General features: G+C 41.1%; 1 protein-coding gene across 6 annotated transcripts in view; it reads left to right on the forward strand.

Annotated features, from left to right (window-relative positions):
- Positions 1–2,644: 2,644 nt before the first annotated feature.
- The window catches only part of LOC308092637 (CCR4-NOT transcription complex subunit 1), a 33,971-nt gene continuing 14,400 nt past the window's right edge, over positions 2,645–22,215 (forward strand). The window contains exons 1-29 of one of the 6 annotated variants that reach the window (XM_080438661.1): positions 2,645–2,785; positions 5,108–5,404; positions 5,505–5,612; positions 6,207–6,305; positions 8,630–8,698; positions 8,784–8,838; positions 9,024–9,227; positions 9,355–9,523; positions 10,377–10,503; positions 10,640–10,750; positions 11,176–11,346; positions 11,454–11,581; positions 11,693–11,933; positions 12,298–12,417; positions 13,753–13,875; positions 14,081–14,232; positions 14,597–14,747; positions 15,149–15,362; positions 15,763–15,900; positions 16,409–16,533; positions 17,437–17,723; positions 17,805–17,883; positions 18,170–18,415; positions 19,099–19,239; positions 19,975–20,154; positions 20,330–20,446; positions 20,942–21,052; positions 21,279–21,356; positions 21,517–21,697. In XM_080438661.1, the coding sequence (XP_080294787.1) occupies positions 5,303–5,404; positions 5,505–5,612; positions 6,207–6,305; positions 8,630–8,698; positions 8,784–8,838; positions 9,024–9,227; positions 9,355–9,523; positions 10,377–10,503; positions 10,640–10,750; positions 11,176–11,346; positions 11,454–11,581; positions 11,693–11,933; positions 12,298–12,417; positions 13,753–13,875; positions 14,081–14,232; positions 14,597–14,747; positions 15,149–15,362; positions 15,763–15,900; positions 16,409–16,533; positions 17,437–17,723; positions 17,805–17,883; positions 18,170–18,415; positions 19,099–19,239; positions 19,975–20,154; positions 20,330–20,446; positions 20,942–21,052; positions 21,279–21,356; positions 21,517–21,697 (4,027 nt within the window). In that variant the 5' untranslated portion in view covers positions 2,645–2,785; positions 5,108–5,302. Of the gene's footprint in view, positions 2,786–5,107; positions 5,405–5,504; positions 5,613–6,206; positions 6,306–8,629; positions 8,699–8,783; positions 8,839–9,023; positions 9,228–9,354; positions 9,524–10,376; positions 10,504–10,639; positions 10,751–11,175; positions 11,347–11,453; positions 11,582–11,692; positions 11,934–12,297; positions 12,418–13,752; positions 13,876–14,080; positions 14,233–14,596; positions 14,748–15,148; positions 15,363–15,762; positions 15,901–16,408; positions 16,534–17,436; positions 17,724–17,804; positions 17,884–18,159; positions 18,416–19,098; positions 19,240–19,974; positions 20,155–20,329; positions 20,447–20,941; positions 21,053–21,278; positions 21,357–21,516; positions 21,698–22,215 lie in introns of all 6 variants that reach the window. The other 5 variants (XM_080438659.1, XM_080438663.1, XM_080438662.1 and 2 more) reach the window with 5 other exon arrangements.

Consider the following 22,215-nt stretch of genomic DNA (forward strand, 5'->3'; position numbering starts at 1 on the left):
ATGGGAGTTTTCGCATTTTCCCATTCAAGTCAATGGGAACAATTAATTCACTAATATAATATAAATTAATCTATACAACCTTGCGTAGCACAATGGAAGCGTACATATAAATTATATGCCGCAGTAATCCTCACAAAAATATGAATATTCAGTCAAACATTCACATGATACAGCATTTATGATGCCCACACACACAATTAGGACTGAGAGAATAGGTAGGACGTATAAGCGTTTTTTTTAAAAGATGACACAGTTGAAGCAGATATCAGCTCATCAGTTAGGTAGACAGTAGGACCTATAGTGACTAAAAGCACTTTCACCACGGGTAGATATACAGTTAAGAGACAAGTATCTGATGATTATTTGACTTTCAAATTCAACCTTAAGAAATGGCTTAAAGCAAACCAAACTTGTTAATGGGTAATTATAAGCTCAATTAGTCACTGGTGTCATTTTTCATATTATACCATAACTGTTCTGTCTCCTGTACTATGTTTACTTGTCTTGTATTGATATGTCTGTTTTGTATTGATAGTTATATCATCACTTTTAACAGCCTGCTCAAGGACTACACATAAAAATTTGCTCTTTGTTAACCCTGGCTCATTTACATGGATGTGAAAAGTGAAATGTTGATTAATGTGCACTGTCCCTGGTAAATAAATAAATACATCGGACAGGTCTGATTGGTTGTTATAGGCAGAGTTTACAGTTACGATGTGAATTCAGGAGCTAAACCTTGTAAGAGCTTTGTAAATAAGTATATATATATTTATTTTTAAACCTTCGTGGGTTTGGCCACTTTCTATGTGAAAGGCCCCTGTAGGCCCTGACGGATACAGGTTCAGTGGGCAGCGAAACAGTGTGGCCAGCTCAATGTTAAATGGGCATTTGCTTCCAAAATATAAAAACAATGAAGTGTAATAAGGAAAATGGTGGGGAATAATATAAAGTATCCATGATTTTAACATGCATGTGACATCTCCTGTGATCTTAACTTAGTCCTGAAAATAATATCCTATGGAAGAAGAGATATGTTTTATAATTTTTCGTTGTATGAACAAGTTTTGGTCAGTGAGAGAGGTGCATGTCGTCTCATCTTTTGCTGCCAATGGTCGATAGGAATATTTTGACAACCTTAATACAAGATATGTCTTGAGATTTTATGCTAGAAACAGATCTGCCAACTCCACTCCACCTGATAAACACTGCGTGATAATGAATGATTGAGAGAGAGAAAAAAGAATGAGAAAACAGCTTTCTTATCCTCTGTTCTTTGAATGGATTAAAGTTACAATCTCGCGGGCTTACAGTCACCTCTCGCGCGAGTATTAAGTACTATACCGTACAAATGAAAACGGTTGCTTATCAGGCAATACCAGAACTTTTGCTGCCAAAAAGGGCATGTGAATTGCTATTCCAGCAAGTTATGCTAATTATTTTGCTGGAAAAAAATCTGGCACTGTAGTGAAAACGTGGCATTAGAGGCCAAGGAAAAACCTCTGCCATGCATTTTTCACATCTGCCTTTTATAGCGCCACCAGGAGGCCAATTTTTGCAAAACTTTTTTTTTTATATTACTCCTACAGATTTTGTCCAAACATCACGCAAATCGGTACACAATATCTCTGTAGTCATTATCTCTATAGTCATCAAGACGGATCTGTCCGATTTTTCATATTCCATCAACATTGCTGGCCCACAATAACCTATACCTGACCTGACCTGTGCTCCGAGGAGCACTTTTTCTAGCTGGCTTTCTGTTTTGTTCATTTTATTTCCTTTATCTCAAAAACACTTTGTAACATTGTTAAGAAAGGTGCTAAATAAATAAAGTTTATAAAAGTGCTTCACAAGAACAGTGTTGGTTTAACTGAATTTTTTTTAAATTTTGTTTTACATTCATGTATTATATTTTGTTTTACATTCATGTATTATGACATAACTTTCATGTGTTTTAACCCTTTCACTTTTATTTCACCTGGCACTTCAGGCTTGGCCTGGCAGTTCTGTTCTGTGATGTCATCATGCATGTCGTGGCCATGGCAGGTTGCATAATCACAGATGCAAAAATGGATGCATTGCATAAGGGTTTCTAGCTAGAAGCTAATTTGTTGCAAACTGTAAAAAGCTTTCTCACAATTAAATAATGATGCAATTTAATTGATTTCTTATCCATGAAATGCAGTGTTTATATAAATACTGATGGCTATAGATAGATAGACTATAATAAAATGTTGGGTTGTGCCATTGCTATACCTAGTTTGAGCCAATAGAGGTCTCTGCTAGATCCAAGATCCATAGACTGGGTTAAATGTTTTGCATAATAACATGTCCCTTGGGCAAGGCAGGATCTACCCAGACTTTGCAGTTTGCACCAACACAGTAGCCTACCTCATCTTCTTCTACCGACACGAAGTTAGCCATTTAGTGTCCTATTTGATATTGGCCCCTTTTAATTAGTAAATACAGAATCGATGTCAAGATACCCCAGGGGAGGGTTGGACACGTTCAAGAGCATATACATGTTATTATTTGTTTTGCAATTAAGCAATTAACTACTAGTCTAGGACTAGGAGGACTAAGTTTAGTGTGATGATCCATTTGCGTGTCGCGAGCGTGGACTCGTGCATTAGCACTGTGAGCGCGCCGTGGCGGTGACGGTCGCCATTTTATTTTGAAAATCAAACAGAGCTGTTAGGCAGAGCGACCCTTGTTTTTTTCGTCAAGTTTAGTGAAGTGATCACGAAGGGATGAACATCTAAATTACCTTCTCTGAAGCATGGTGAGTTTTATCACACACATCCAAAAACGAACGGACGGTAGTACTCCTTCCATGTAATCCAGGAGCAGCTGTGCAGCAATGAGGCCGTCATAGCCACCAGCAGCAGTGTGGGACACGTCTATCTGCTGGGAGGGAAATGTCGGTTTCGTCGTATCGGTTGAGACGTTAGGTTAATATTTCAGCGAGCGAGAACGACTTCGTTCTATTTTTCCACGCACATACCGAGCGAAGAAACTTAAGCTTGTACGTCGTTGTAACGTGGACGTTGTGTGAGCTACGCTCTCTCAGCGTCAGCAGACGGTTGTAACAGTTTGACACCTTCTGCGAGCCCCGACTATCGTATGGCAACGGCTAACGTCCCGTTAGCCGTTGCCATACAATAGTCGGGGCTCGCAGAAGAGAAGATGACTAACGTTAGCTGCTAAGCTACATGCTAACCGCAATGCTTGCGGCCGTGTGGGGTTCACACACGGCCTCGTTTGTAACGTTTTACCGATGAACCCCGACTGACCAGTTAGTCGGCCAGCAGATGCCTAGTTTCATCTACCACTAAATACAGTGAAACACGAGTGGTTACTGTTTTCAACAAGCACAAGCACTGCATTAAACTGTCCCTAGAAGACGTGCTGCTAACAGTAGTGTGTGTTTGCTAGCATTGGTTTAGACGATCAGCCCCAGAAGATCTGCACCTCCAGATCGGCGGTGGGGATGTGTGGATTAATATTATGATAACTGTTATTATGAGTATTGATCCCATAACAGAGACACACTGTATGGTTTATAGTGACAGCTGTAACACATTGTGTGATGTTGGTATCGGGTGTTGACATGTCAGCTAACGTTGTTTTGTTAGCATGACCTCCTCGGCTAACGTTAACTCGCGCCGTGTTTATTCATTCATTGTGAATACCTCTCGAAGAGTTCTGTAGTTGAGATTACGATGGTATATCTTCTGGTCCAGTGTTCGGAGCAGACATGGCTGGTTACCACTAAACCAACCAGCTTAATGTCGGGTTGTGTTCCGCAATGTGCTGCTAGCTGTCGGTGCAGCTCTGGCACCATTAGCTGTCTCTTTGTCTAAGCCAGTGGTTGTCAACCTTTTCAGGCCGTGACCCCCTCAAAGTAATCTTATTTGAAGTACTGGGGACCCCCCAAAATAATCTTATTCGAACTGGGGACTCTCCAAAAAATAATCATATTTGATTGAGGCATTACATTTAGTTTGACTCGGTTCTACACATAAATATTGTGGAAAATAGCCGATCTACAAGCTCACAACGCCTCGCTAAGTGAGTCGATGTGAGCTTGCAGATCGGCTATTTTTTTTGCCTCTTACTTATATTATTTGGCCAATGTTTGACCAGTTTTTATAGTATAGTTTATTGATTACTTTTGATGCAGTACGGTCTTTTTTTTCTTTTTTTTCTGTATTAAAAAGGTCTTTAAAGTCCTTAAATGGACACTTCACTGTCATCTGGGGACCCCCCCCAAAATCATGTGGGGACTCTCCTGGGGGTCCCGAGCCACAGGTCGAGAACCACTGGTCTAAGCTAACAAACAAGCAGCATATTTGTTCTCCAGTCGCTCCAGCTAAACCAGCCAGAGAGACACGACTCTGGTGCTTATCGTAATATCGTTGTTGTGTCTGTGTGTAGCACTTTACTACGTTTACAAAGTTAACAGTCTGTTATTTGACAGATTTGTTGGTGGCTTTGCTTTTGCGTCTATTATTAAAGTGCCTTGTCTTGCGGTAACGTCGAGGCCACTGGTGCTGAAAAAGTTACGCGTGAATATTTGACAATAATTCTCTGAATGAACTATGCTGTCCAAGTGTACTATAATCCAGGAACCGTATTCGACTGAAAACTGCGTATTATATATACGAAAACATTATAAATAATTATTAATAGCCCGTTGGGTCGTCATGTTAGCAAGGCCTCAAAGCCTGTCACAGTATGACCAGTAGATCATTTGTGTGTCACTTGTCTAATGTTTGCACAGTTTATAAAATAAGTGTATATATTATTTCATTAGGTTCAAGTACATTAGCAAATTCATATTTAGCTTTTATTGAAGTATTGTACTGTTATTACATGTAACCCATTTCTCTTATGTAAGTTGGGCAGAGCCTGCTTTAAATTTGGTCCTCTATGAATTGAATACACAGGACCACAATGGAAATAAGCCCTCAGGGCTTTTTGTGTTATCCTTTTAGCACCGTTGTATAATCATACCACTGTATTATTTGCTAACTGTTAATAAAGTATTCAATCAATCAAAGAAAAAACATGTTCAACATGTGTACATATTTTTACGTTACAGATGCTGAACTTGATGGTAAACTGAGGGACTCTACCTGCACCAGGAGCCGCTGAGAGTTTACACTCATCTGGAATTTGATATATTTTTTACACCTTTGGGGGGGGGGGAAGCAGTAACCTATCACTGAAGTGACCTAAAGGGGAATAATGGTGATTTTGCGCCGGGCACGGCCGCCTGCTTCCGCCCCAACCAGCAATGAATCTTGACTCGCTCTCGCTGGCTTTGTCTCAGATCAGCTACCTGGTGGACAATTTAACAAAGAAAAACTACAGAGCCAGCCAGCAGGAAATACAGCATGTGAGTAGCAATAATGACATTTATGCTCTTGTTTATATATGCAGTTCTTGAATGCCATGCTTGTGACATGTACACTGATGTTTTTCATCTGTCATTCCAGATTGTTAATCGTCACGGTCCTGAGGCAGACAGGCATCTACTTCGCTGTCTCTTCTCCCATGTGGATTTTAGTGGCGATGGTAAAAGCAGTGGCAAGGACTTCCATCAGGTAAGATAAGGAACAACATTATTTGTAGGAATAATTTTCTTTAAAAGCTGCAATCCGTATTTTTTATGTATTTAAATGGAGAGGTAATTGCAACTGTATAATGTATTATCTGTGTCTCCCTCGTGGGAGACCACACATCTGTCACTACCCAGAGGAAATATGCATTTGGCCATATTAGCTTCAGGCAGGGCAAAACCCTGCTGTCCTACCTGACACCAGGGTCTACATTTCTCAGTGGAAGAGTAGGAGGGTACCACATAATTTTGTATTCATTGCAATAAGGATTGCGGCTTTAAATGTTGTTGGAAGATTATATTTTTGGGGGTTCCCCTTAACTTCTCATAATGACAAATGTCGGTACAGTTAGTTTGCAAACAATGACAATGGTGTCAAACATCTTTTCACATCGAGTGTACAGAATGTATGCCCGATAACGTGAAACAACACGTTTTAAGTCTTGAAATTAAACATTTTTGTAGCGTTAAATTTGTGGATGATTGTCCTGATGTTTCTTTTTTGTAACTTACCGTTTTTGATTTTGTTTTTCTCACTCCCTTACTCTACCCTATATTCTCATTTTTCATCTTGCCCAAGACACAGTTTCTGATCCAGGAGTGTGTGTCGCTGATCTCAAAGCCAAATTTTATCTCAACTCTCTGCTACGCCATCGACAATCCATTGCACTACCAGAAGGTAAGAGGCAGTGTAATTGATCATGTAGATCCTTTTAAGAATGCTATTTTTTATTTTGCCACAAAAAACTGTTTTATTTAGTTATTAAATAATAAACTTAATTCATCTCCCATGGGGCAGTAAAAAATAGCACAAAATAACTTTTCTTGAGCTGTTGCATTTGGTGGCATTATACTCCACCTTATCAAACAACCCTGCTTCACCAGACATGTGAGTAGAGTGCCGCGACACGTCTGCCGCCTCCACTATAATCAGGTGAAGGTGCTACACTTGTCACATGTCGTGTGGGTAATCTCTGTTTTTGTGACATGAGGTTGCTTTTACAAAGTAACAATAGGTGAAACTACATAGATAGAATGCTGTTTAAAAAAACTATAATTCATTTAAATGTGTTTAAAATTAACGCTATAGTGTATGAATGCAAGGCAGCACAATTATATTTGGCACAGAACATCTGGTAATGTAGGTGCAGACTCAATCTTAAACCTCCCAAAGGTTTTGTGTTGCCCTGATCATTTCAAACTTGTTCAGTATTTATTGGTTACAATCTGGATGGTTCTCAGAGGAGCAAGCTGTACAAGTTTGTTGGACAACTTGGAGGATGGAGGAGTCAAGTTCTTATTTGTCATATGTGAACAGTACAGCCAGCACCTTTTGCGGACTGTGAAATATTTATTCAAGCTTTCCTCGACAGTAAAATAATTTATATTGTAAAATAAGTATGCTACATTGTAAACAAGAAAAATGTGTTGAAATCAAAGAAAAACGTAAGTAGCTATTGCTCAGTTTACAATGACAATTATTTATTGGATCTGGATTGGACTGTTGGATATTCTAGGCTATGAACCCGTTAGAAACTCGGAACTTTGATATTTAGTAGGCTATTATAGACTTTGATGGCAGAACATTGCACTGTCTGCACAGCAAAAGCGTGTATTTAACTCTGGGAGAGTCGGTTGACTACAAAATAAACCAAACAGACCAATTTTTACACAATCCGAGTATTATGAACACTGAGGATTTGGCTGTGTTCATGGATAGTGGAATACATGATCGCACACCCCACATACTTATTTTCTATGGGGGTATAGTTTGATGTGCTCTGAGTCTGTGCGCTCTACGCTCTCACTGAATTGACATGCTCTACCGATCAGCGACAGGTCTTTTCGGATCCACTCAGGTATTATACATACATAATGATAATCAGATCCGAGATAATGGAACCGGGCCTGAGTGATTATGGTAAAACAAGGATCTGGACCCATAAGGGTCTCGGGTCCTGTCGGAATCGGGGGACCCGTGAAGAGCTCTACTATGTAGCCCACCTTGAGTGTGTGTAGTCATGTTAGCCTCCCGTTCATCTATGAGGGATTTGGACAGGTGGATAACTATTGCATAGTTTAACTGACTATTGACAGGTGGACAGCTATAAACTATTGCGCCGTTTACGTAACTTTCACAAGTGGACAACTATAAACCTTGAGTGGTACATTAATTTACCTGCATTATATTCATTACTTACTATGCAAAATATATGAACAGTAATAAAATATTTGATAATTTTCTTTTTAGCTCTGTTGTAAGCCCTAGTATATACTTTTTAAGAATCATTATTTTTCATAATTAAATTGTGAGTTTTTGTTTTTACCTACATGAATATAACCATAAATACAGTATAACTATATAAAATCAAAACAAGTGAATTGCTGAATTTAAAGAAAATATGTAATGAGTAACAGTTTTCCCTGTCTGACACCCATCAGCACATGACATTTTCTCTTGGTTTTGTGTCTCTTTATTCTCTGTTTTGATAAAGTCACAGTTGGAAAGTTTCACTGTTGGAAAGTCTCCTAAAATGTAAAATCACCATTAAAGTTGCACAGTTGGAAAGTATCCTTGGCAACGTGGCTCCCACACCACAGAAATACAGCTGTTGTAGCAGGTAAACCACTGCACCCTGCCTCGCTCCGCGCCGTCAATTGTATGTGTCTGGTGTAGCAGGGGCATAAGACAAGACTACTTGTCATACAGCCTGCACTGGTTTTGTTAAATTAAGCAGTGTGAATGTATGTGTTGTCATGGGTTCAAGAACTATACAACTGCTTTTGCTTATGCTCCGCAAAACAACCCTCAACCCTGGCTTGACAGATGCAGGATGCGACTCGAAGGAGCCCTGTTGCAATGAAATTAAAGTTTTCCCTAAACCTTTAAAACACCAGTTGTAAAAAGTAGGATAAACATTATTGTGCATTTGAATGTATGAATGAGAATTCACACTTCTTGTAATGATAAAATAATTAATTTACCTGAATCTCATCTTTCAGAGTTTAAAACCGTCGACACACTTATTTACTCAGTTGAGTAAAGTTCTTAAGCTCAGCAAGGTCCAAGAGGTAAGCCAGCTTTATTGTAATGATTTTGAAAGAGAAACATTCAGCAATTGAGAACAATCTAATATAGTAATTGTTTTCCCCCCAGGTGATTTTCGGCCTTGCTTTGCTAAATTCTTCCAACGGAGACCTACGAGGTTTTGGTAAGTAATCAAAAGATGTATTCAGTATTAGGTATCCAAATGGGAGCTGCTATCAAAAAAAAGAAATTGCACAATGACAAAACATTTTCATCCAAGTTGGGTAGTTAACACAAAAATAATACAGATCTGCACAAAACACCCAATTATTGATAAAACTTCTGAAATGTTGTGTGTTCTGTTCTTAGCGACGCAATTCATAAAGCAGAAGCTCCCGGATCTCCTGCGGTCGTACGTGGACGCAGATCTTGGAGGAAACCAGGAAGGTGGCTTCCAGGACATTGCGATAGAGGTCCTGCACCTGCTCCTCTCCCATCTAATATTTGGTCAGAAGGGAGCTTGTGGTGTAGGGCAAGAGCAGATTGACGCCTTCCTCAAGACACTGTGCAGAGGTAAGCTTTAACATTGTGGGGACCATCTGGGGCAGACATATGGTGATTGTCGCATAGTGGAGTAACTGAAACGGTGCTGATTATGCTGTGCCAAGTTTGCTCATAGAAAGTGCTTGTTGTGCTTCAGATTTCCCCCAGGAGCGCTGTCCTGTGGTGCTTGCACCACTTTTGTACCCTGAAAAACGGGACATTCTGATGGACAGGATCCTTCCAGACTCGGGAGAGTTAGCTAAAACCATGATGGAGAGTTCTCTTGCAGAGTTCATGCAAGAAGTAGGCTATGGCTTCTGTGCAAGGTGAATATTATTGTTGCCGTAACTAGCTTTGTCTCTTAAGCTAATTCTTTGTGAATGACTTGTATGATTGGCCTAGCCTCTGTTCAGTAGAGCATTGATACAACTGCTACATTTTAGTAGTCTACTCCTAAAAAGTAGTTGATTAATTTTGGGTGGTGTATCATTTTCTTCACCCAATAACAATTCTGGTCGAAAAGGTCTCAAATACAACCTTGGGGTACGTGAAATAGTATATTCTGCGATTGGCTCCGAGAGGCTGTTTACAAATAAGCCGCAATCTGATTCCACTAAAACCCCAGCAAGCTTGTCTGAGCTGAAGATACTGTTTGTCTATAGTAACAACATGACTGTATTCTTGCAGGGATTCCCTTCTGTTAATACCTTAAATGATGTTTATTTAACACAACATTGTTGAAAATGATGGGTTGTTGTTGAACGAATGTATTGGTTTATTGAAATCAATATTTGTGCTACGACAAATCTACATGCTAAATACTAAAACCATAGATGAACAATTAGTCTACAACTATGCACAGTGTCGAATAGTGGTTTTGATAGTCACATGGATTAAAGTTCTCAGTCGCTACTTAAAGTTCTCAGTCTGTGATTTCTTCACCTGGTTGGCAGTATGTAGACTAGCAGTATAACAGCATTACTAAATCATCATAATTTTACATACTGTGTTAATTGAACAGCACTAGTGTGGGGGGCTCCTTTCACAGTGTTTCACAAATCGCATAATAGGACTTCGGCATGCATTTTTTTTCAGTCAAGATTTTACGCATTTGCCTTGGAATTGTTCTAATGTGTCGAATGCCAAATTCTAATAGAGCTGTGTGTACTGTCTTCCTAGTCTTGATGAGTGCCGAAACATAATCCTTCAGTATGGGGTGAGAGAGGTGACGGCCAGCCAGGTGGCCAGGGTTCTGGGCATGATGGCTCGCACACACTCTGGACTGGCTGATGGCATCCCACTACAGGTGAGCTGCTAACACTCCAGTGAATTATTAACCCTGGCGTCCCTATTCTGATGGGGATGCCTGGCTATCATTAACCTGAGTTAATTTGTTGGCAAATTGAATGTGTTTAAAATGTTCTGTCCATATTCTCCCACAGTCCATCTCTGCTCCAGGAAGTGGTATCTGGAGTGATGGGAAGGACAAGAATGATGGCTCGCAGGCACACACCTGGAACGTTGAAGTTCTCATTGATGTGGTTAAAGAAGTGGTAAGTTGATGGTTTCATTTTAGAATTGTATGCACTTGTAGGGCTTTCCACAAGGATTTGGAGTAGGCAGCCAGCGGGAAAAAGTAGCCAGCCAAGCGTAAAATGCCCAAATCTGGTTACCTCTGGCACATTCTAAAGCCACCATTCCATTATATACAATACACTGATCTTCAAGTATTGCATATTTTAACACTTATATAAATGACTTATCGGTAGTTGACTGGGGTCCTCCAAGGCTCTAGCGGCCCTATCTTGCCTTTCTAAAGGCATTTCTTTACTATTTTGAAAAACATTTAAAAATGGTTCAAATAGCCAATCTACAAGCCCAGTACAAATGTCGTAAAATGTGTTAAATGACCATTAACAACGTGTAACATTTCCATCCCTGAATGAAATGGCTCCCTTTCCTTATCTTCTTCCTATAGAACCCCAATCTGAATTTCAAGGAGGTGACATACGAGTTGGACCACCCTGGTTTCATGATCCGGGACAGTAAGGGTCTAAAGATGGTGGTCTGTGGAATCCAGCGGGGGCTGGGCATGGAGGTTTTCCCTGTTGACCTCATTTATCGGCCATGGAAACATGCCGAAGGGCAGGTAAATGAGTCACCGGCACCACCTTTACATGTATAAAGCCTGGTTTATACTGTCACTCTGAAAATAGGAATTCTACAAGCTCACAAAATAAACTTTTCTTCTTCCAGCTGTCATTCATCCAGCACTCCCTGATGAGCCCAGAAGTGTTTTGTTTTGCTGACTACCCCTGCCATACAGTGGCCATCGATATACTCAAGGCCCCACCAGAAGATGACAATAGGGAGATTGCCACCTGGTACAGCTCGCATAGACTATAAACACACACACACAGCAATATAACATTAGCTGTTAAGACCACTATTCCCTGGAAGCGGAGCATTTGAGCTTCATTTTCCTCCATTCACAGGAAGAGCCTGGACCTGGTGGAGAGCCTGCTGCGACTGTCTGAGGTGGGGCAGTATGAGCAGGTGAAACAGCTGTTCAGCTTTCCCATTAAGCATTGTCCGGACATGCTCGTGCTGGCGCTGCTGCAGATCTCCACCTCCTGGCACACGCTTCGCCATGAGCTCATCTCCACCCTCATGCCCATCTTCCTGGGCAACCACCCCAACTCTGCCATCATCCTGCACTACGCCTGGCATGGACAGGTGAGTGGTACTGTTAACAGCTGACCGATAGTTTCTATGGATTAACCACTTAAACCCTCTATTCTTAGTAAACTCATACTTGATTGATGGTCGTCCGCTCTGTACTTGCTCTGTCCGATCTATAAGCTGAAGCTCACAACACGTCGCAACTGCTACTTTTTACGAATGTTGCCCCCAGAATAGGGAGACTAGAGTTCAAGTGGTTAATGCTACTGTTGCTTTTAGAGCTATCTTTACTATAGTTGAGTGTATGTGTGCACACGCTTTACAGGGTTTGAGGCCACAGGTTTCTGACCTGGGCTTTCAGCTTAGGCACGTTTTTTGTGTTGCCTCTGTCTCTAAAACTTAGTGGTTGTGTTTCTAGGGCCAGTCCCCATCCATTCGCCAGCTAATCATGCACTCAATGGCTGAGTGGTACATGAGAGGCGAGCAGTACGACCAGGCCAAGCTGTCTCGTATCTTGGATGTGGCCCAGGACTTGAAGGTATGTACAAAGGTACCAAATAATCATCATAACAATGCAGCAGATCAGTATGTTTTACCTCCAAAACAAGAGGAAAAACGAAAGTTTTATGGGAGGGGGTTCAGTAACTTTTGGTGAAATTTGCTGTTTTGGATCTAATATAGGTCATGTAAGTGACTTGTGTTGGTCCCATTACAAAATACATTTTGTTTCGTTTGGGGGTTATGAGCGTACTGAAAGCGTGACGTGTGTGAATCTACTGTCGGCATGCATCTGAAGATGTGGAGCCATTTAAGAGACAGTCTGTAACCTGTTTAGGAACATTGTTAACCATCTTGCTAGCTACACTAATGTAGAAGCAAGGCTCCCGCATCCTGTGTTCAAAATAAAATGCAAATACAATTCAAATTTTTGGTCCATAGACCAGATCTATACCAGGTCCGTATATTCAAATAACTTGATGAAGGTCTACAGACCGAGACGTTGTGATTCCCATTCAACATTTTATTAGAATTTGAAGACTGCGAGAGTCTTGCTTCTACATTGCCCGGCCCTTGATCTTCTCCGACACACCTGTTGTAGTTTGTCTGTAGGTGTTCAAGAGTTTTACTCGTGTAAGATACAGTAATGTTACCATTTTGTTAAGTTGGCAGATAGATAACCTAAAGCTGTTGGCAAACGGCAAGATAATTTACAAAATACTAAGTGTCACTCACTCAGAGTAACAGATGGTAACATTAGCTTGCTCATGTTACAACATTGTTACATTTCCAACAGTGTGAACTAACTATAAAGTCAGCTAACCTCCAAAAATAATGTTAATAATGTTTACTTTCAGACTGAGTGATTTTAAGAGAAAATTATGTATATAAGTGAAGCGGGTGGAAGCAGGGATCAAGTGGAGATGGAGCTGGTTGTGGCTGAAATTGGAGGTCAAAATTGAGGTTAAAGGACAAGAGCATACAGTATGTATCGGATCAGATTCAGTTGATCCATTTTAACAGTGACGCCGTTTAAATTGTTTGTAAGAAAACAGTTGGTAATAGAACAGCTCAATCGACCACACAAACCGGTCACAAACATACTGTTTGTGGGGTCGAGATGCACGACTTGAGCGTTCCAAAGGGACTACAGTGCCTAAGGCCTGCTCTCCTCTCGCACGCGTGTTTATAGCAGCTGCAACTGGCTGCGAGTGATGGGTGCGTTGCTGAAGCAACTGTGCAAAGCACATAGTTATAAATTAGTTTATGTAATTGTGATATAAAACAAATTATTTGGGTTAATCCTGAAACTCTGGCGGGCAACTTGAATAATGGCAGCTTTAGTCTAAGTCATTGTTCTTTGTTTGTTCTCCAGTCCCTATCCATGCTGCTGAATGGTACTCCTTTTGCCTTTGTTATTGACCTTGCTGCACTTGCCTCTCGCCGTGAATACCTCAAACTTGACAAATGGCTGACTGACAAAATTAGAGAGCATGGGGTGAGTCTTTGACTATACGACAATGGTTTCTTTCCAGTAGTATTCTGAAAATATCAGTGATAGTTCTAGGGCTTATTTCTGTGTGCTATGGCGTTCTCAAGTATATTTTTTAAATACATTTTGTGCATATTATGTTCATTACATTTTTGGAGTTCCATGAGAGAATCTTGTGTTTGCGTGTCAATGTGCAATATTTTTGTTCCAGGAGCCCTTTATCCAAGCCTGTGTGACGTTCCTAAAGAGGCGTTGCCCATCCATCATGGGGGGCCTGGCCCCAGATAAGGACCAGCCTAAAAGCGCCCAGTTGCCCCCTGAGACGTTGGCCACAATGCTGGCCTGCTTGCAGTCTTGTGCAGGGTAAGAAACTATCTTGTTGACATAGTTGTTTTGTTATTGTTGTTGGTTTTACTTGTAGCTGTTAATTGAGTATAGAATATTATGGTCTCATTAAAAGAAAGTAATGAGACAAACACTCAGTCTTGACGCAAACAGTATCTATTTAATAGGCCAAGATTTCTCTGTCAGTGCATGATGTCCCATAGTTTATTTCAACCCGGCACGGTCACAAAATCTAGGATGTCCGGGCAGACATAAGCTGCTGACGAACGTTTACGTCATGTGGACCCTTGCGGCTACGCAGTCGCAGAAAGTATAATTTGGCCTTAACTGATACTGCTGGTTTGACTGCATTTTTTCCCTTGTATTTTTTTTTCTTTCCCAGGAGCGTTTCCCAAGAGTTGTCAGAGACCATCCTGACCATGGTTGCCAACTGCAGCAATGTAATGAACAAAGCCAGACAGCCACCACCAGGGGTGATGCCAAAGGGTCGCGCTCCCAGTACCAGCAGCCTCGACGCCATCTCTCCTGTACAGGTATCATTGTTTATTTCACCTTCTGGGTGGAGGGTACCGTCTGGCTGCTGCATACCTATCACAGGGTTGTTTCCTGGCTTGCCCCCAAATATAAAACCTGGATTGTTCCTGACCCCAAAGCATTGTGCGAAATATGCGCCAAAGCAATTGACATCGCCAGCATAGGAGAGTCATCATTGGTCAGCAATTTGCAGGGCATATGATATGCAAGTCTTGCTGCCAGTTATATTAGATTACCACTAGTCATGAAAAGATAGAACAAAACCAAACACTTACCCCCCCCCCACACACACACACACTATTTTAACGTTTATTTTAAATAATAACAAAGGAATGGCTTTGGACATGCACGGTTTCCACCCGACAGCACCGATTTTGTTTTCTCTTTCTCCCTCCTGCAGATGGACGCTCTGTCAGCAATGGGTTCTCTGAACCTGGGTGGCACAGCCACCTCTCATACCCAGAGCATGCAGGGCTTCCCCTCCTCCTTGAGCTCGGCCTTCAGCAACCCTCAGTCCCCTGCCAAGGCCTTCCCACCACTCTCCAACCCCAACCCCAGCACACCGTTTGGGGGTATTGGCAGCCTTTCATCGCAGCTTCCTAGTATGGACTCTGGTACTTATACTTTTTGATTTTTTTCTACCACAATACACACGTCAGTTTTCAATGTGTCCTCTTTTTAGGTTTGTTTCAACCCCAAAAATTAAGGGAACAAGACTTTGTTCATTGTTCTAACAACGGCAATAAAGCTTCACAGGTTTTGTGTAACTACATGCTGTTGATGAACACAAAACAGGCTTTAAAGTTTTTAAATGGCAAATAGCAATCATTTTCATATTGCATTTCCTTGTTTTTATCTTTAAAACATAGTCTTGATTCCTCTTACTGGTTTTTATTTTGGGCCACTACCCAACACTGAAGTCAAATAGATTATTTCTAAGAAATAAACAATTCTAGTATGAATTGTAAAGTTTGAAGAGGTAATTTACTAAACACTCTTTTGCTACCATTTCAGGTCCTCTAGGTTCAGGCATCGGCTCTGGTATTGTTTCTGGTCTTGGTTCTGGTCTGGGGATGCCGGCGGTGAGCAGTGACCCATTTGGCACAAGGAAGATGAGCACACCAGGCCTGAACCCTCCCACCTTTCAGCAGAGTAAGATGAAGGCCTGTAAGTGGCGGCAGTGGTGTGACTGAGAGCCCCGCCCTGCGCTGCTCAACACTGTATTTCCTCTCCAATTATTTCTAGATCAATTTCTTAGTACCAGGTTTTGACTGACAAATGTTCTCAAAATGTGACAGGTTTTCTGTCACTGACGGCCTCTTGACATCAATGAGGCTATTCGTGTTAACTTAGAGAAATGCCTGACATTTTGTACTACCTATAAAGACAACGTATAGCATTTTAACCTTTTTAAAATGGATGAGGAAATACAGATCAGTCTTCCATTCTGTGTCAGCCCCACTTGAGTGTCACAAGTGTGCTTTTGCCATCAAAAAAAGCTCCGACTTTATCAGTTGGAATTCTTTTGATGTATTTTATGTTGCTTTGAGGTTTTACCCATACCTTTTTTATGTTTTGCTGTATTTGTTGTTACCAATACTTTATTAGTGTTAAGAATGTTCAAGAGGACTAAGGTAATTTTTCCCTCTCCTCTCCTTAGCGGACCTCTCTCAGGTGTGGCCAGAGGCAAACCAGCACTTTAGTAAGGAGATAGATGATGAAGCTAACAGTTATTTTCAACGCATCTACAACCATCCACCACACCCCACCATGTCTGTGGATGAGGTAGGTAGCTAATGGCTATATAAGCACACTTCGGTTTATTATGTCTACCATGTTGTTCAAATTCCTTCTTTAAAACCCAGTATATCAAACTGCAGCATTTCAGAATCATTTCCATCTTGGGGGGTGATTACACTAAGAAATATCAATAGAAATGCAACAGCTGCAAAACCATTGTTTTCCTAATGTACTGTGTGCCTGGTGTGCACGCTCACAGTTGTTCTGGGGTTTTATTTAGGTGCACCCAAGATATTATATTTTGTACTTTTGGGACGAAGGCGCAGAGTTGCAACGCTCATCAATGACGAGGGGTCTGATGGTCATGGAATCTTTATTTTTGTTGATCACCCAATTAATTAACTAAATTGGCATAAACATCTCATCTGGGTGGGGTGGGGTTACCGTGAGTGCACACATGCAGCTTGTTTTACTGATGTCGTGTCGTTGTAAACAACGACGCAAACATGTTGGCAGCCTCTGCATTTACATCAGGGCTGATGATGGAAATAGTCACATTGTTCGACTCGCCAACAAAACATTACAGTAGCCATTTGTTCATGTTTTTCTTTGGTCGCCAATTGATGCCCGCATGCCTGCTAGTGATGCTTCTTGTTGTCACCCCCTTAATTTCTATGTGAAGCAAACTGTTCCCCTGGTTAACATTCCTTTTATATTTTTGGGGCTTTTCTGCCTTATTTGGATAGTAGAGTGACAGGAAACAGAAAGAGACGGGGAGTGACACGCAGTAAAAGTCTTCGGGTTCGGGAATCAAACCTGCGACTCGCTGTCAGGCTGCACTAGAGCCTTTATGTGGTATGCGCCTTAACCACTAGGCCATCAGCGCCCTTGGTTAACTTTCCTGACCCCGGCTTCTCTTTTTCCCTCTTCACACCCTTTTCTCACAAGGTGCTTGAGATGCTGCAGAGGTTTAAGGACTCGACCATCAAACGAGAGCGGGAGGTGTTCAACTGCATGCTGCGCAACCTGTTTGAAGAGTACCGCTTCTTCCCTCAGTATCCGGATAAGGAGCTTCACATCACCGCCTGCCTGTTTGGAGGCATCATTGAGAAGGGCCTGGTCACTTACATGGCCCTAGGGCTGGCCCTCCGATATGTCCTTGAAGCCTTACGAAAACCTTTCGGATCCAAAATGTATTATTTTGGCATTGCTGCTCTAGATAGATTTAAAAACAGGTATGGGACTGAAGAAAAATGATCATTTAGTTTTGTTGTATGCGGGAAGGCAGGCTGTTTGATGTTTCCTTTCCCCTTCAGGCTAAAGGACTATCCCCAGTACTGTCAACACTTGGCCTCGATCGGTCACTTCTTGCAATTTCCCCATCATTTACAAGAGGTAAACAGGTTTCCTTAATCTATGTCCCCTACATTCCCAGTTTTTCTTTGTGCACCTGTCAAAAATGTCTGTAAAAAAATATATATATAAGTTCACAATGTGTTGCAATGTGTTGTTGAAAAAATTATAATAATCATGAAAGTTAATTTGTCCAAGATAGGCACACCAGCGTTAATGTGGTTATTGTCAACCCTAAGCTCTGTCCTAGCCATGGCATGGAGCAGGGAATCCTACTCCTAGATAAATAAATCTCTCGCTCTGCAATTCCCATATCCTGTGCGTGCAGTATATCGAGTATGGCCAGCAGTCACGGGACCCGCCGGTGAAGATGCAGGGATCCATCACCACCCCTGGCAGCCTGGCTCTGGCCCAAGTCCAATCCCAGGGCCAGTCTCAGCAGCCCGGTGTGCCCAAGGCCCCGCAGCAAGGTCCCCCCAGTACCCTGGTCACTACCACTACTACGGCCACCGCCGCTGTCAAGACCACCACCATCACTAGACCCACGCCCAGCACCTTCAAGAAAGATGTGCCAGTAAGTGTGGCTATAACCACCAGCATAGATCCTGTTGTCACTTTTGCCAATGTGATTAATATGATGATCAATTCTTTGTCCGTCCTGGCTATGCCCCATGGTCGAGTTGTAAAATCCTGAGTGTGAATTTTACTCTGAGAGTGTACAAATGTAACGCATGCTACATTTATGCACTCTGTTACAAATTGATAAATGAATACTGAGGATTTTACTGTGTACAATTTAGGCATTTAGAAGACACTTTTATCGAGAGTGACTTACAAGGCGAACGGCAGGGTAAATGGGTCACATAAATACTGAAAGTGCTTCAAAGTAACTAGGTAACCATCAGGTATTCAGATAAACATCAAAGCTAACATCTGAAGAACATGCTTGCCATCTAAATAACATACTTGGGATCTGTGGACAACATAGTATATATCTGTATAAACAACATCGCACTATTAACCAACATACAGTACATCTGCATAGCATAACTAGCAGTGATGAAATTAAATAACGAGTGCTAGGTGGTGAGTTTTGAGAAAGATTGTCCTAAATGCAGTTTTAACCTGCCCAGGATTTTGATTCAACCCCATGCGTGGGCACTTAAAATAGAACCTTGTCTCCAAGTCACCTGTTGAAATTGTATTTGCTACTGCAGCAGCTGTTAGAGAAACAATTGTCTTGTGCTTGCCTTGCAGCCCTCCATCAACACGACCAACATTGACACCCTGCTAGTGGCCACAGACCAGAATGAAAGGATTGTGGAGCCTCCAGAGAATGTCCAGGAGAAGATCGCCTTCATCTTCAACAATCTCTCTCAGTCCAACATGACACAGAAGGTAAAGGATGGAATGAATAGATTTTTGTTGCTGCTTTCAACTTTTCGATCTCAGTGGATCTTCATCATGGAAATTCCTGATAAAGATTGGCTGAGATCTTGTAGACCTGCTATTTTCATTATTAAAAAATAATCTTTCATTAAAGGTAGGGTAAGTGATATTTTTTGGTTAAAACAAAAAGTATTTTTTTTAAAGGTTAAAATACTATATTCTGATCGTAATCATTGCTATAGAGTGTTTGTTCAGTAACAGGAGTCTCCCCGTCTCTCCAGCTCTTTAATAAACAGAAAATACATTTTTCGGTAGGTGTCAAAATCTCAGCCAATCAGGAGAAAGTACCCATTTTTAAGCTTAATTTGTATAGTTTTCAGTTCCAATTTTGCATGCTCATTTCTTAGTGTCATCACTTCCAATTTCACCTGTTTAATCTGTATCCTGATTGAGTTCTCTGTCCTGGTTGGATAAAATTGGAAATGAAACTACAAAAAAAAAAAAAAAAACTACAAAATACATTTTCTGTTTTATAAAGAGCTGGAGAGACATGGAGACTCTTTATATGGACAGGACACTCTATAGTAACGAGCACTATCAGAACATAGACCCATTTTGCAATTATTTGAAACTTTGCAAATCACTTACACTACCTTTAATTGTAATCGAGGCAAAATTTGAAATGATCGTGATATTGATTTGAAGTTGCCAAATCCCATTAAAAAGCTCTAACTATTTTGCCAGGTTGAAGAACTAAAGGAAACGGTGAAGGATGAATTCATGCCCTGGGTGTCTCAGTACCTGGTGATGAAGCGCGTCAGCATTGAGCCTAACTTTCACAGTCTCTACTCCAACTTCCTGGATACACTCAAGAACCCAGAGTTTGTCAAAATGGTCCTTGCCGAGACCTACAGGAACATCAAGGTAAAACGTTGCTGTCTTAATTTAGAAAAGACTTCCAGGGGGGTTTTACATGCTTGGGTGGAAAGATTGCGGTCCAACATGTGAATGAAAAGAAAGCTGTCCTTTGAAAGACTCCCATCCTAAATAAACTGCCTTTCTTCTCTGTTTTCTCCTTTGCCTAATTTCTTTGCTTTAGGTTTTATTGACCTCAGACAAGGCAGCTGCCAATTTCTCTGATCGCTCCCTGCTGAAAAACCTGGGCCACTGGCTGGGCATGATCACGCTGGCCAAAAACAAACCCATCCTGTACACGGTAAGCAGCTTCAGTACCTGAATACAGACTAGGGCTGAGCAATTAACCGAAAATGTATCAAAACCGATATTTTTAACCGATAAACGAGAATTAAGGTTTCTTTTTAATATAATTAATTATTCCTTGTATATCAACAAATTGACATGAAAAAAAATTAATATTGTTTTTATGATGGACTAAGTCGATTGAACCTCTTAACTCTGTAATATACTTTGTTGTACAGTGGTGGTGTAAAAAAAATAGATCTGTCATTTCCACTATTTAAAAAAAACGTTCATTAATCGTAATCGAGGCAAAAGTTTGAAATAATCGATCGTGATATTGATTTGGAGTCTTATCGGCCAGCCCTAATAGAGACTACTTATTATTATTTATTTTGTTTGTTTGTGTGTGTGTGTGTGTGTGTGTGTGTGCACATAAATGATCGTTCAGGGTGCTTTCACCCAGTTCTAACTTTTCTGTTGACCTTCCCAAAACCTTATACCTTCCTTCCAGGACCTGGAAGTGAAGTCTCTCCTGCTGGAGGCCTACGTGAAAGGCCAACAGGAGCTGCTGTATGTGGTTCCTTTTGTGGCCAAAGTCCTGGAGTCCAGTCTGCGTAGCATGGTGAATATCAAATCTAAGTTGGTACATGGAGTATACTACTCTATGTCCATCCTTTCTTTTTTTTAAGGACCCTAATGGCAGGCAAAGCATGGGCTTGCATAGTTTTGATTAAAAACTAAATCCCAATACACGTTATCTTATATAGTTTCTTACAGTATTTTGGAAAAGTCGCTTATGACAATTGTCAATGTACTGTAATTGAATATCTTTCTGCCCTGCATTGTAGATCTTCAGGCCCCAGAACCCCTGGACCATGGCCATCATGAATGTTCTTGCTGAGTTGCATCAGGAGCACGACCTCAAGGTAAGGAAGTGATCATCATCATCTGCAGCGTTTCTGCTGCTCTATGGTCACTACTGAAATATATTTTATTCTGTTAGCATCTAAACATATAATATTAGGCCTAATATTTAGGTGTCTTTTACGCCCTACTGATTAACCTTGTTTGTCTGATTTCCTGTAGTTGAACTTGAAGTTTGAAATTGAAGTTCTATGTAAGAACCTCTCTCTGGACATCAATGATCTCAAACCTGGCACCCTGCTGAAGGACAAGGACAAACTGAAGAGCCTGGAGGAGCAGCTGTCTGCACCAAAGAAAGAGGTGATGAAGCCTCCAGAAGAGATGCTTCCTATAGTTACCACAGGTGGGTGCTTGAGTGTATACCTTGTTCACCTTGTGTCCTAATGGCCTTTGCTTTGTACCCGAGTTTCTTTACAGCGTTTACCCCAGAATTTCTCTTAGCAGTGTGGTTGTGCTGCCTGAGTAAGCATAGTTGTTCTTTTTATATTTACAGCTTTTTAGGGTTGGATGGTATTCACAAATTAACACCCCAAATTAGTTATTACCAGATGTTAAAGAGGAGGGGGGGGGGAGGGGAATGTAGACACTATTCCATGTGTCCTAAGTCATAACTCCTAGCATAAATGTAGGCTATATATACTAAATTAATGAACAGCATTACAACATACATTGTTCTTGTGATTGGTCGTGTCTGTCTGCCACTAATCTCCCAAACTACTAGGCCAATCAGCATCATATTTCCTGTGCAGCAGACAAAAGACCTAAATTCTCCTATATTTTTTTGATTCCGTCAACAGCTATTTAATTTGAAGAATTTCATATTGGCAGAACAATTGTTCCTCCAGGCTATGGGATAAGCAT

This window comes from Gymnoscopelus braueri (assembly GCF_963280865.1).
Source record: "Gymnoscopelus braueri genome assembly, chromosome: 9".
Taxonomy (NCBI): domain Eukaryota; kingdom Metazoa; phylum Chordata; class Actinopteri; order Myctophiformes; family Myctophidae; genus Gymnoscopelus; species Gymnoscopelus braueri.